Genomic DNA, 13,152 nt, shown 5'->3' on the forward strand with positions numbered 1-13,152 from the left:
GTGGTTGACTAGTTTCTCGATGGTAGAAGCAAATAGCCTAGTTGTCTCTGTTTCTGGCCCAACTTGAAAGTGATGAAGACTAGCTTTTCTGGTGCTTGCTTCAAGGGGATTTGTTATTGAATTTAAGCTTAGATGCACTCACAAGAAAAGGAACCACAATTGTGGGTAGAGTCGACCAGTTCATTCATTGCACATACTTGTGCAGGAGGCTTACATCTTCGAACTAACATTGGTTTACCATTACATACATATATCAATCAAACATCGTCGCTATTTGATGAATAACTGATAGAAATTAATATCTGTATTGTATGCAATTGCAATATCTCTCGCAAGATTTTCAAAAAACGTGCAAGTAGTATAAGTACATCAGTTTTTATTCCTTATGTTTTCTGATATCTCCTACTTAAACCAAAGCTTTATCTTTTCATCAAGACACGAGTTGATGCAAAAGAGAATCATACGTTTTTGAAGATAACTTTATAAAAAACAGGAGAAAAAAAGAGGACTCTCTTTTAATGTGAACCGGTGACCGCTCGGAGCTGACCTCGTGCGCTAGGCTCCTACATCCTTGGTATCTGCCTGCGTAACCAAGTTGACAAAGATTTAAACTCTATTCATATCATTAACTGTAACCAAGTGTGTAAATCCTCCTCCTTCGATATTTGTAATTAGATGATTATATAACTAATTCAGGTCTCTGCAGTTAGCAATGCAAACCAATGAACTACTTACCGAAAACATACTGGAAATGTTTTAGAGCATTGTCGTGTCCACTGGGTAGCTTCCTAGTACCCGCAAAAAAGTAGCAAATTCCTGCAACAATAACAACAAACAAAAACGAAAAACAATTGCCTTAGTCACATTCTACTTCACCGTGTTTTTCCAGACCAAGTAATAAAAAAGGCTTTACCTCGAGATGCCTAAGTGCATTTTGAGCAACTTCATCAGCCATAGATGCTTCGAAGTCCACATAGAAAAGATAATCAAAGTATCTGCCAAGCAAAAATAGAGAAAGACCTTCATCATTTTTCAGGTTACTGTGTGAATGGTACAAGAGTCAAGGAGTGGTGTTTGTAAGATAAATTACTTTAGCCCTCCAGATGCTCGCAGAGGGTTTTTCCTTAAAGGGCGGCTTTCGATCTGACCGAAACCACAAGAAGGTGATTGTTAACGATGAGAAAAAGTACTGATTATAAACAACGTCTGCACAAATTAAAAAATGAAAATTTGAGTGTACTAACTAACTAACCTTTGTGAGGTTAATTTGCCTAAGTGCAAACACAGCAAGTGCTTTGAAAAGTACTCCAGGCCCTTCCTCTAACGAGAAAACTATACTTGTCTACAAAAAGATCAAAGTAACTTGTGCATCACAAAAAAAATAAACTGCCAAATATAAACCGGCGCTTGCATTTCAGAACATACATATGGATTTCTCACCTTAAAGAGTCTGTTAGTTCCAGGGATAATGGGTTCCCTTGCGAGCATTAGAAACCTTGTCACATTATCAGTATCATCCTAAAATTGAACTTTACAATCAAATCATCCACAAGTGTAAAATTATAGACTAACAAAAAACAGTAAAGAAAATCGAAAACTCTATAAACCTGGATATCTTCAGCAACTATGTTCAACCCATATATCTCTGCAGCTTTGGCGCTCGCAACTGCAGCTGCATCACTTAAATCTTCGAATGCAATTTGCTGTGAATTCAATTCATTAACTTAATAACCTCCTATTGTAAGCTAATGAATATATGATCATAAAGTGTTTTACCTTTGCAGCACCAGCAGTGTCATCTACTGCTTCTCTGACCAATCCCAATCTAGTTAACGTGTTTTCGCATTGAGCCAGAGCCTGATTCAAAGCAAAGTCTGAGGCTTTCGCTCATACTAAGAGACTATAAAGGCAAAATGGTTCACCTGTGGATGGCTAAGCACCCTTCTCAAATCTTCAAGCTTTACACCGTGGTTAGCCAACAAACAATGGCGAACAGCTAACTTGACTTCACCAACAATATGCAAATTGTGACGCAGCAAAAGATCATAGTTTCTATGAATGCTTCCACCTAAAGAGTTCTCAATAGGCAAAACTGCTCTGTCAACAAGCCACCGCTCAACCGCCTACATTAAGAACAAAGGTTGGAACATGCTTAAAACTAATGGCACTTATTTAACGTTAGAGAATTAGATTCTCACCTCGAATGCAGTGTCAAACTCTTCGCAAGGAACAGCTTCACAATTTGGATAAGCCTTCTCAGCTGCTGATTCACTGTACGCACCTCTTACTCCCTATATAAGCATTCATTTAATCATATAAGCTCTTCTCCAATAAATATTCCTCAGACATGTTTATGAATATTACCTGATAGGCTACACGAACACGGGAGCCGTTGGATACAGTTTCCGCGAGCTGATTTGATGATAACGGCTCTAATATTAAAAAACAAATAAACATCCCAATTATCAATAAATCGCTGCTAATTAATCCATCTCTGATTGGTTGACTAATTAGCAACGAACACTTTCGAGACAAGTTATGAAACAGTAATGAATTTAGATAATAGGAATCGTACTAGGAAGCAGCGGTGAGTCTTCCAGGATCTTCTTCACTTCCACAGCTCTCACGGAGCTCTCTTTCCCACGTCCGTCTCCTTCCCGGAGCGACGCCGATAAAGATACCAAACGGTTGCGCTTCGAAGATCCGTAACCGAATCGGATGACGGCGTTTGGATTGCGATTGGATGGTGAGAGGTTTCCGGATATTCCACTGGGGAGCTGAGTCGTCGGTGATCGAACGGCGTGGACGGCCATTGATGTGGAAATGAAACGGAAACACAGGAGGAAGAGAAGAAAAGGAAACAAATTGAAGACGAGTCCCAACGCAATAGTTTCGACGGCGTTTATGGATGAGAAAGTGAAGTGACATTGATGGGCCGCATATTATAAGGCTTTTTAAATTCCGTTAATGGGCCAAACTATTTTAATCTTACGGCCCATAAGGTCACCTACTATGTTTATATCAATCTAATCAAGAAATAAGTTATATTTCTACCGTATCATGAGTTAGACTTCAACAACAGAGTATAGAGTTAGGTGATTAAGGAGGAGAAGGTACAAAAGAAGAGTGCCAAAATAGATTTATCCTTCTCACACGCTCATTGCTAACACTGCTACAACAACAAACGACATAACAACACAAACAACAAACGATAGATCAAGCCAACACATTAGCTCCATTACTCATCTCACGGTTTTTACGCTTCCTTCCAGTCTTTGTCACCTTCTTCTCCTCCTCTTTGGCTACATGAGACCTGAGCCAACACAACCAAAAGCCTCAGCTTATACAAAAAAAACAACAACAGAGTATACTTATGGTTTCACAAAGGAAATATCACACACTACCAACCTGTAATTTGGATCCAAGTCTTCGAGAGCCTTATCGATTGCAAAGATCACCATATTCTTTATCTGTTAAGAACATACACACATAGAATCATAACCAGCTTAGAGATGGGTAACAATCAGAGACCGAACCAAAACAAGAAAGTACCTGCAACTTGTCCTCTTTTGAATGATGGTTTGGTGGTAGCAGACGATACTCCTTTGTTAAGCGGAAACACTCACTGATATTTTCAGGTGAGACAAAGTCAAGCGCCACCTTTGTACAAGACTGCAAGAGAAACAAAATGATCAACCTGATGAACCTTTTGCTGAGAGACTAAAGAGAATCAACTTGCTCAAAATCATAGTATTACCTTCAAGTTCCTGACTTGATGAGGGCAGCCTACAGGTATTAACACAGCATCTCCAAGCTTCTGAACAAACGTCCATGGCTCAATGCCTACACAATATACAGCCCATATAAACATTATTACCAAAACTGTCAAAGATAATGTTCTTGAGTTATTCAAAGTATAAAAGCATACCGTATTCTTCTTTCAGAATCATTTTATGATAACGCGTCAGATAGAAAGACTGGTCATGTATTGGATGAACCACCTACAGAAGAAGAAGATGGACGAACATATACCATAAGTAAAAAAAAACGGCCAATACTCTAATAGAGAGACATGCAGGAAGCAAAGATTCACTACATATCTTCAATATCACTGAAACTTTTGGGAATGAGAAGTGTACCTTAGAGACGGGGGAACAGAAGAAATGTCGAAACTCTTTATGATGACTCAGAAGGTATTTCTCTAATTTTGGAACATCTTCTCTACGGAAAATGTCCCAAAGAGCTCCTCCATCAGCTTCAAGGTTCTTGACTTCTTCTTCATTAGTGTTTTCAAGAATCTCAATCTTTTCCTTGTAGTTAGGAACCGAGCCAAACAGCTCCTTGACATCTTGTGCAGCATGCTTCCTCTTCAGTTTTTCTATTGTGGATTTCTTTTCTTCCTCTTTGATGGTCACTTCACTTACGTGGGTCAGCACATTAACCTGAAATAACAAATACCGCAGAGCAATTATGATACAGAAAAGAAGAGAGTGAAACTGATCTATATTTTCACCCAATCATGAAAGAATATATAATAATATTAATAAAAGACAACTTAATAATCATGAAAGAATATATAATAATAATATTAATAAAAAAAAAAAAAAAATTTAATAAAAGACAACTTTGGTAACTCCGCTCATACATAACTTACATAAAATCCAAGAGATACCAGAAATAGGATACGGAGTATATTCTGTTTTACTACTTGACTAATGAACCAATCTAGAATAGTACAAATTGGTCGGTCCCTGAATTAGCATAGAGAGACTAAACCGGAAAGGAAACAAGATAACCAGTACTAAATTTCTATAAATGTACCAGGAAACTAAAGCTATTTTTATTATTCACTCTCAAGAAGGACATGGAGCAAGATATTGCATAACACACAGCTTGACAACTCACTGATATAGGTTTGCAATCAGTTAATATTCTCCACAGTTCATTTCAATGAATTTATGTATTCAAAAGGTTATCAGCCCAAACATAAAGTCCAGCCAAACAATTTTATTGAATCCACATGAAATCTACACAGTTAAATTTATTGATCCTAGGTTTTTACTGCACAATTTGAGTTGGTTTCAATGGGTTCTGAAAATTCAAAAGATTATTAACTGAACAATTTTAGTTAACATGGTAATCTTGGTTTAATATTCAATTTCATCCAAACTTGTAACATTCATCTCGATATTCAGTTTCAGCAGAATTTGAAGCAAGAATTATTAGTTTATCTATAAAAATCCTATACAAGACATTTGTTGGCATGTTAGTGATTAGACTGCAGCAAAATCATATTCATTTTGGTAATCCTAATCTATTGAAATATTCAGTTTCAGCCAAAGATGTAGCATTCATCTCGATACTCAGCTTCAGCAGAATTTGAAACAGGAATTGCTAGTATATCTACAAAAGCCTTATACAAGACATTTTGTTGGCATGTTGGTGACTAGACCGCGACAAAATCATGTTCATTTTGGTAATCTTAATCTATTGAGATATTCAGCTTCAGCCAAATTTGTAGCATTCATCTCGATATTCAGCTTCGGCCAAATTTAAACAAGATTAGTTAGTTTTTCTACAAAGGGCATGTACAAGCCAATTTGTTGGCATGTTTATTTTGGTGTTGACCACTGCAAAATCATTTTTATTTTGGTAATCTTAATCTATTGAGATATTCAGCTTCAGCCAAACTTGCAGCAAAACTTATAGTCATAGATCGATATTCAGCTTCAACAGAATTTACAAAAGAATTTGTTAGTCTATAAGCAAAGAGCCTCTACAAAACACATTGTTGGTTTGTTTTGGTGATTAACAACATCAAAATCATATTCAATAAGGTAATCTTAATCTATGGAAATATTCACCTTCAGCCAAACTTGCAACAAAACTTGTGTAGTAATAGCTCGATATTCAGCTTCAGTACAATTTGCAGTAGACCTTGATAGTCTATCTGCAGAGATCCTCGGTAAACACTTTGTTGATCTATTTTTGTGATTAGAGAGAGGTTTAGGTAACTTTAATCCATGAAGATTTTAGGTTCAGCCAAACTTACAACAAAATTTATGTAGTCATAGCTCGATATTCAGCTTCAGAACTTGTTAGCTTATCTGCAAAGAGTCTCTACAAAACACTCTGTTGGTCTGTTTTGGTGATTAGGCAACTTCAAAATAATGTTCGTTTAGGTAATTTTCATCCGTGGATAATATTAAGTTTCAGCCAAACTTGCAGCAAAACTTGTTTAGTTATAGCTCGATATTCAGATTAGCAGAATTTACAGGAAAATTGTTTAATCTATCTACAAATAGACTCTACAAGACACTTTGTTGGTCTTTTCATGATTAGACAGCTGCAAAATCATGTCAATTTTGATAATCTTAATCTATTAAGATATTTAGCTTCGGCCAAACTTGCAGCAAAACGTCAGTATTCATAGCTCGATATTCAGCTTAAGTATGAAGGATATTGCCAAGCACAATCGGAGCAAAGCACAAATACAAGAAGATTATGGGAATTTACTTCTATTCTTAGCCTCATAAGAGGAGAAAATGATGCTATAAAGGGAATAGTTAAAACTAAAAACAAAAAAAATATCATCTTTCCCAAAAGAAAAGAGATATACTACAGAACTTATCTGGAAATGAACTAAAGGAAGACTAGTCCTATATGTAAGAAAATGTGTTTGGTGCGAATTTTTACGAAATGGAATCTTATTTCATTATTATGATAGGTTATGAAATCATTATGGGTATACCAAGGGAAACCATCAGAAAACCAAGTACAAGAAAGGAAAGAAAACGTGCACGAGAAATGACAAAGAGTACTAACCGCATCAGACATGTCGCAGTGGAGTTTGGTTACTGAATCTCCACGGCCCATTTCTTGCGCAAATCCATAAGCAACGTAAGTCTTTGGTCCCATGTCCGGTTTCAAGCAAAAATCAGGCAACTTCACGGCAAGATTTAAAGGCCCACTAACCGGGTGAGTGTACTGCTTCAAAGGCAAACTGCATAAGAACTCCTCACAGTGACGCGGCAAGTTTTCATTGAAGCTCTTCGATGGAGGCCAATCTTTCAGTTTCAGAACACTTGGCCAACCCTCACGATCATAACGGCCTTTTTGGTAACCGGTAAAGAATGCATGAAGATTAATAGATCCCTACATCAATAACAAGTCATCGTATAAGTTAAGAGCATGGCAACAAGTTCCAACTGTAAATTTGACTTGCAACTAATAAAAGACATAAGAGTATGTCGGTAAGAAAAATGAAACTGAGACCATTTTCAGTTTGACTTGCCACGTCTCAGTTTAGAAACATACAACAAGTAAAGCAACCAAGGGGAAGACTGACCTCACAGCAGTCTAGACAATCAATAGCATTAACGTCCAGAAGTGTTTCATGCTTGGTGCTTCTCATCTGACGGCAAGCACGATGCATAACACCTGGTTCCCAGCTTAAACCAGCTGTAGCCTCAAGCACGTTCCTCACAATCACAGGCTCTCCTTTTGCCCAATGATGCTGAAAATGCTTCAGATTAATCTCCTCCTGAGCATCTGTAGCACTTGGAAAATATAGATAATTGTCTTCTGATCCTTCTCGACATGCAGCCTTTAACACGTTTTTGTTGGTGTCCATGTCAATATGACCTTCAGAGTCAAAACAAGGGCATCTCTCTGTGGCCATTTCAGGTAAATCAAAAAGCTTGTTGGCTTCAACAGTTTCTTCAACCTTTTTGACCAATTCTGATACCCAACCATCGGGAAGCACGCGTTTCAACTCTAAAATCCCCTCACCACAACAGCAAGTAATGAGTCCGACTTCATCTGTTTTCCAAGTAGATGGGGGCTTGACAATAGCAAGTAATGGTTCCGGCTCCAGCTTATCATCCGTAGGTTTACCAATTTTTTCTTTTCCTCCATGTAGATAATCTAAACCTCTGCTAATGTAATTCCAGTAAACATCCTCCTGACATGCCTGAAGCTTTCCTTTTCGGATCTCCATGGAACATGCAATGCAGATATCAGAACCGCAGCTCGAGCAATGTCTATGAAGGTCAAAGATGGCAGTCTGGCAGCTATCACTGTAAACCCAAAGAGTTTAAACAAGAAAGATTAGTAACAGCATAAGAACTTGACATATTCACTAGAATAAGAGTGTCAAGGTGAGTTACCAGTATAGTCTTTCGCCAGGGCTACAATTAGTGTCTTCAGGCTTCACCTCTCCAAACTCCAGTCCTGTGAAACAAAATAAGTATTCTCTTATTATATGAGCCATCACATTGCAACTTCCCAGTTCATAAATATAATGAATGAGAATGCAAACAATACGAAGGGACTAACAAAAACAATAGTAACTTTCCAGCGTTGTTAAAACCAAGGAAAGTACCTGATATATTTGCCTCAGCTTCCTTCTCAAGAACTTGTTCATCGTTTATTTCCTTCAGATGTGGGAGAAGCTTTTGCAGAATATACTTAGAGCATTGGACTTCTTCATCCTTGCTAACCTTGAGGTCTGAATTTAACCCCTACATGATATTGGAGCAATGATTGAGTAATGATAGTTGATAGAATTAAAGAAAACACACAATCAAGCAAGATATATACTTACTTCCATTTTAGTATCTAGACGCAAGCATGCTCTGCAGTTGCAAGTATTCCAGCAAAACGGGCATTTCTTGGCAATGTCTTCATGTGGGATGCGAGGGTACCTATTATAATTATAGAACAAGTTTTTTCAAGCTTCCAGAAAACAAAAATAAACAAATCCAGCAAAAAAAAAACTACAATAAAGGAAGTGGATCACTAAACCCGATTAATACATACGAAAGATGTAATGTAAAATTATAGAGGCATCAACAGGAACTCATGCTCAAAATCCAAATTTTTATCTTGATTCTATCCAATTACATTACAATACAGAGCTCTAAAGTATTTACTTTTAACACTCATAAAGGAAGTAGCAAGAAGCTAACGTCATGGGTAAGTGTGAAAGTAAGAAGAGCAAATCAAGGAGAGGGGAACACTAAACTAAGATTAATCTATAATAAAGAAATGTTGTTACATTATCTACTTTACATTGATTCTATCCAATACAAGCTGTACACTATCTACTTTTAAAACTCATAAAGGAAGTCAGTAGCAAAGAAGCTAACGTCATGGGTAAGTGTGAGAGTAAGATCAGAGCAATACCAAGTTTCTAAGCATTTGTGGCAATAACGCTTCCTATCGCAGCAGTTCTGACACCGCACAACCTCCCCATTATCGTTACGTTGACATTGATGACACATCATGCACTCAGATTCTTCAGCTTTATCCTAAAATATACCAAAACAATAAACAGGTTACTATGTAACCCCACGAATGATGAGCAAAGGAGAGAGCTTTTCACTGACCTCGTCTTTGTTGAGACAACCCACCACCACTTTCCGAGGCCTCTTAGTAACCTTAACAGAGCCTTTAGAAACAAGTTCATCATCCTTCTTCTCGTTTTCGTCTTCTTTCAATGGCCTTTTACGAGAATAAACCTTCTTGAACCTTGGCATTCCATCAGAAGCCTTAATAATCTCTTCAGCTCCATTCTCCTTCTTCTCTAAACAAGCGATAACACCTTGGTCAACTTTCTTCGTTGACTTTTCGTCTTCTTCGTTGACTGGATACTTCCGAGGCCTTCCCGGTTTAGCCTTGGGTGTATCACTCGTCTTCTGATCTTCTTCAGGTTTAGCCTTCGGTTTATCATTCGTCTTCTCCTCTTCTTCAGGATTTTTCCGAGGCCTCCCCGGTTTAGCCTTCGGTTTATCATCTGTCTTCTCATCTTCTTGCTTCCCCGGTTTAGCCTTCGGTTTATCATCTGTCTTCCCGTCTTCTTCAGGATTTTTCCGAGGCCTGCCTCGTTTAGCCTTTGGTGTACCATTCATCCTCTCCTCTTCTTCAGGATTTTTCCGAGGCCTTCCCGGTTTAGCCTTGGGTGATGTATCATTCGTCGTCTGGTCTTCTTTCCCAGGACTGCCCGGTTTAGCCTTTAGTGTACCATTCGTCTTCTCGTCTTCTACCGGATTTTTACGAGGCCTGATCGGTTTATCATCAACTTCTTCAGGAATCTTCCGAGGCCTACCCGGTTTAGCCTTTGGTGTACCACTCGTAGTTTGGTCTTCTTCAGGGCTTTTACGAGGCCTGCCTCGTTTCGCCTTAGGCTTGCTTTCGTCGTCATCGTCAATCGGAGGCTCGGCGTAATCAACCGATGATAACGTACAAGCTCTCGGCGCCCTAATCCGAACAGCTCGTGGATTCTGTTCTTCATCAGCAACAACCCTAATAGCTTCCTCCTCTGTAGAACTCATGACTAAAGATTAAACAAATCCTAAACCACTCTTCGAGTCCCCAATCAGAGAAGAGGAATATTATAAAGAAAACGCGAAACCCTAGACACTGTTAACGCGGATTGGCCTATATATTGGGAAACTCTGCTCGCCACAGTTAAAAAGTTTAGGGTCGAATTATTAAAAACGCCTTTTCTCTCTCTTGCGAAAATATGTGCGACTAGGGTTTCTTTTCCTAGCGCCGCCGTCACCGGGCCTCACGCCTGAGGACGAGAACCCCCTCTCCCCCTTCTCACAAAATGGTCTCTTACGCAGCTGCGGTGTCGCTACCGCTTTCCCCCAACCCAATTTCGGATAAGGAAGTCCAGGCACTCGATTCTCAGATCGACGCCAAACTCCAGCTCTCTTCCATTCCGGCATCGATCCCTTCCTCTTCTGCTCCGACGTATGCTGAAAGATTCAAGGCGTCGCTCAGAAATCTTCGTAAGATCTCAGATCCAACCTACCTCGAGGATGGTACACCGGTGGTCCAAGCTCCGCCGGCTGTTCTCCTCCAAGCCTCTGAGCTGTGGAAAGACCACATCGTAGCCCACTTCCATGGTCGACGGCCTCACCCGGCAAAGATCATAGCTGATTTGAACCCGGTGTGGGGAAAGTTTGGAAACATCACAGTCCGCACAGTCTCCGAATCCAGTTGTCTCATCTATGTGCCCTCAGTTCAAACTAGAGAGTGGGTATTACAGGTGGGATATTGGCAGGTTGATCATTGTGCTTTCTCAGTCTATCCCTGGTCAGCAGAAGGGAATCTTCAGGAGCAGGAGCTAAAGACCGCTCCAACTTGGGCCATTCTCCGGAACGTACCACCACAGTTGTACTCCCTCGACGGGATTAGTGTCGTGGCCAGTGCGATTGGAGAGCCCTTGCATACGGAGAAGTCTAGGTTAGACCCGTACCACTTTGGTGACACTAAGGTCAAGATCGAAATCACCCTAGATATGGCCCCTCCCAAGCTGGTTGAAGTTAGAGATGTTCAGGGTAATGCTGTTCGAATCAAAGTGGATTACCCCAGTCTCCCTCCCAAATGTATCAATTGCGATAAGTATGGGCATCTGATTAACCGGTGCACTAAGCCGATAGTTAAGAGGAAAAAGGCGACTGTTCAAGAGAATCCTCCTCAAGATAGAATGGTTTCGACATCAACCGAGCTCAGTCTACAGTCACACCCGAACGAAGAGCTCCATGAGTGCTCAGAGTCTCAGAAGGTTCAGAGTGAATTTCCTGAGCCAAAGGCTAAGAAGAAGAAAATAAAGAAGAGAGGAAGATCAAAGTCTCGCGCTAAGAGTGTCTCTGCTAATAGTAGTCTCTCGATAGCTGGGAACGAAGATAAAGAGGCTCTTTCGGATCAGATTGAGGTGGTGAAAGCTACAGAAGGTGGCCCTGAAATAGCTCCAGTATCTGATAGGGAGGTAGAAGAAGGGGAGGTTCTTCTGGAGGGAGTCCAGTCTTCTGTATTAGTTGAAGTGGCCGCAGCAGAGGCTTCAGAGGAGGAAGAAGTGGTGTCTGAACCGGCCTCTCCTGGAGATGACCCTGAGGATGATGAAAGACTTTGGTTTAAGCATCCTAAAGCTATTCGCAAAGCAATTCGACATGAGTTATGGCACGCTTCTCAGTCAGCAAAAACACCTCCGAAAGGTTTCTCCATCTGGTCTCGGGGTTCGGCCACGAGAAAGAAATTTCCTCTCTAACCGCAAGTCGGGTCTCACTTTGTATATATGAAGATTTTTTCTTGGAATGTTAGGGGTTTGAATAATGATAGTCGGCAGAATAATATTCGGAGTTGGTTAAATAACATGGGATCGTCAGTAGGTGCTTTTGTGGAAACTCGAGTGAGAGAGGAGAACTCGGCTGCAGTAATGTCGGGATTGCTTCGAGGGTGGAAGTTTGATAGTAACTATTCAGAGATAGATGGTGGTAGAATCTGGGTGGTTTGGGAGGAGTCTTTGTCAGTGGTGATTTACAAGAAATCTGAGCAAATGATGGTGTGTGGAGTATTTGATCCGTCTACTCAGGCATATTTGACTGTAGGATTTATTTATGCTTTTAATACAGAGGGTCAAAGGAGACAGTTGTGGGAAGAGCTAGCAAGAGTTGCCAATCATCACTTGGTAAAAGAGAGACCTTTCCTCATTCTAGGCGACTTTAATCAAATCCTGACGGCTTCCGAGCATTTTTCTATTCTTCCTTATGACCTACCGGTTAGAGGAATGGATGAATTTCGAGACTGTTTAGTAGATTGTGAGCTAGAAGATCTGGAGATCAGGGGAGTGTTTTATACTTGGACTAATAACAGACCAGAGGACCCTATTCTTCGCAAGCTTGATAGAGTCATGGGTAATGAAGTTTGGAGGGAAGTTCACTCAGATGTAGTCGCTCAGTTTGAGGCACCAGGAGAGTCTGATCATGCCCCGTGTGTAGTAGAGCTGAGTACAAACTCTGATGTCAGGAAGGTGAGCTTCAAGTATTTCTCTTTCTTGGCATCCCATCCACAGTTTTTGGAGGAGGTTTTGGCAGCCTGGCAGAAGGAGATTGCGGTGGGTTCAGAATTATTTTCGCTTGGGCAGCGGCTAAAAGAGGTTAAGAAAGCTTGCAGAAGACTAAATAGGATTGGGTTTGGAAATATCCAGCAGAAGACTAAGAGGGCTATGGAGGAGCTGCAGGAGATTCAGAGTGAGTTATTAGTCTCCCCAACAGAAACTCTATTCAGGCGCGAGTTTGTGGCTCGTAAGAATTGGAGGTTCCTCGATTCAGCATTGCAGATTTTTTATCAGACTAAGTCAAG

The 13,152-nt window shown here is 40.1% G+C and overlaps 2 protein-coding genes across 2 annotated transcripts; both read right to left on the minus strand.

Annotated features, from left to right (window-relative positions):
* Nucleotides 1-253: 253 nt before the first annotated feature.
* LOC106452944 (arogenate dehydratase/prephenate dehydratase 2, chloroplastic) lies at nucleotides 254-2,884 on the minus strand. The gene is made up of 12 exons (XM_013895137.3): nucleotides 2,576-2,884; nucleotides 2,365-2,432; nucleotides 2,199-2,291; nucleotides 1,923-2,123; nucleotides 1,777-1,857; nucleotides 1,608-1,703; nucleotides 1,441-1,518; nucleotides 1,253-1,342; nucleotides 1,091-1,143; nucleotides 914-995; nucleotides 736-816; nucleotides 254-582 (listed from the first exon to the last, which is right to left on the minus strand). Exons 1-11 carry the CDS (start codon nucleotides 2,811-2,813, stop codon nucleotides 757-759), a joined length of 1,140 nt encoding a protein of 379 aa, XP_013750591.2. The 5' UTR covers nucleotides 2,814-2,884; the 3' UTR covers nucleotides 254-582; nucleotides 736-756.
* Nucleotides 2,885-3,027: 143 nt separating this feature from the next.
* Nucleotides 3,028-10,434, minus strand: LOC106452943 (lysine-specific demethylase JMJ25-like). Its single transcript, XM_013895136.3, has 13 exons — nucleotides 9,390-10,434; nucleotides 9,187-9,311; nucleotides 8,606-8,705; nucleotides 8,384-8,522; nucleotides 8,169-8,232; nucleotides 7,349-8,078; nucleotides 6,826-7,155; nucleotides 4,140-4,442; nucleotides 3,929-4,001; nucleotides 3,758-3,843; nucleotides 3,553-3,672; nucleotides 3,409-3,470; nucleotides 3,028-3,313 (listed from the first exon to the last, which is right to left on the minus strand). The coding sequence occupies exons 1-13, from the start codon at nucleotides 10,332-10,334 to the stop codon at nucleotides 3,217-3,219; spliced, it is 3,174 nt and encodes a 1,057-aa protein (XP_013750590.2). The 5' UTR covers nucleotides 10,335-10,434; the 3' UTR covers nucleotides 3,028-3,216.
* Between the last annotated feature and the right edge of the window lie 2,718 nt (nucleotides 10,435-13,152).

Source organism: Brassica napus, chromosome A5, assembly GCF_020379485.1.
Source record: "Brassica napus cultivar Da-Ae chromosome A5, Da-Ae, whole genome shotgun sequence".
NCBI classification, from domain to species: Eukaryota; Viridiplantae; Streptophyta; class Magnoliopsida; order Brassicales; family Brassicaceae; genus Brassica; species Brassica napus.

Coding starts and splice junctions, on each gene's coding strand:
- LOC106452944 (XM_013895137.3), bottom strand. CDS start 2,813: ATGGCCGTCCACGCCGTTCGATCACCGACGACTCAGCTCCCCAGTGGA. Junction 2,433..2,575: donor AGACTCACCGCTGCTTCCTA/GTACGATTCCTA, acceptor TTTTAATATTAG/AGCCGTTATCATCAAATCAG. Junction 1,343..1,440: donor GAACTAACAGACTCTTTAAG/GTGAGAAATCCA, acceptor ATCTTTTTGTAG/ACAAGTATAGTTTTCTCGTT.
- LOC106452943 (XM_013895136.3), bottom strand. CDS start 10,334: ATGAGTTCTACAGAGGAGGAAGCTATTAGGGTTGTTGCTGATGAAGAA. Junction 8,079..8,168: donor CCTGGCGAAAGACTATACTG/GTAACTCACCTT, acceptor TTGGGTTTACAG/TGATAGCTGCCAGACTGCCA. Junction 7,156..7,348: donor ATTGTCTAGACTGCTGTGAG/GTCAGTCTTCCC, acceptor TTATTGATGTAG/GGATCTATTAATCTTCATGC.